A 994-nucleotide genomic window follows, 5' to 3' on the forward strand; every position below is an offset into this window, starting at 1 on the left:
AATAATTTTTTGAAGTTTAGTTAATTAAATATGTAGATATTTCTTTTACATTTTTAGTAAAAAACTTTTTTAAGTAAGAAATTCTAGATTTTTGCTAAACTCGCTTCTTTGATCAACTTCGATATTTACAAAAACATTATAGGCGCATTTTTATAATGTATTTACTTATAACATTGGATTTATTTAACGCTTGTTTTTTTCCAAAAATTCTTAGAATACTTTCGTAAGCACTGTTTTGTTTCCTGTTTCACAGACTAGAATTTTCATTTTTTGAAAGCGTCGTATGATATCATATTTACAGATATGTACATGGTATTAAATTTACATTATGTAACTGCTTTTTGAAAGGTGCGAATTCGTTGCGAATTTCGTTGCTAGGCAACAAATCTACAGTGTATATACAATATCATGATTATAATATTGCGATCAGTAAAAGAATCCTTATATGTAATATAATCCTTTAAGTTTTAATGTAATAATGGTTTCTAGCTTTAACGAAAATCAAAAGTTAGTTAAATATGGAATAATTTAACATTAAAAATCTGTAACTTCATATTAGCAAATTAAAATCCACAAGTATGTGTATTAAACGGAAATTAAAGGGTGTGTGCTATTTTTTTTATTGCTAGTCATCATACGATGACGGCCAGCTCTCCGCGTTTTTGTAATCAAAGGCCTGTATATCGTGTTCGAAGTCATCGGCGTCATCCATCATTAAATTCTCGTGATTCGAGTAGTTGGCGTAATGCTATTCTTCGTCAACAATCTCGCAGCTGTGATATTTGCTGGAGGAGTCAAGCCAGCTCTCTACACCGCTGGAAGCTAAGTCATCGCAGGACGGCAACTCTGGAAGAGGTTCCATGCTCGGTACGCCCTTCTTCGTCAAATCATTGGCTGCACGTTCCTTGGATTGCTTGTTAACTGAATAAATTAATAGAAATAAATGGTCATTCAATGAGAGATAATTGATTAATATTTATATATATATATATAT

At 31.2% G+C, this 994-nt stretch overlaps 1 protein-coding gene across 1 annotated transcript in view; it reads right to left on the reverse strand.

The window, feature by feature from the left end:
- Positions 1-613: 613 nt before the first annotated feature.
- LOC108686132 (popeye domain-containing protein 3-like) overlaps positions 614-994 on the reverse strand; it is a 4280-nt gene continuing 3899 nt past the window's right edge. The window contains exon 7 of the mRNA XM_018191240.1: positions 614-921. Coding sequence (XP_018046729.1) covers positions 749-921 — 173 coding nt within the window. The 3' untranslated portion in view covers positions 614-748. The remainder of the gene's footprint in view (positions 922-994) is intronic.

This window comes from Atta colombica, unplaced genomic scaffold (genome assembly GCF_001594045.1).
Source record: "Atta colombica isolate Treedump-2 unplaced genomic scaffold, Acol1.0 scaffold164, whole genome shotgun sequence".
Taxonomy (NCBI): domain Eukaryota; kingdom Metazoa; phylum Arthropoda; class Insecta; order Hymenoptera; family Formicidae; genus Atta; species Atta colombica.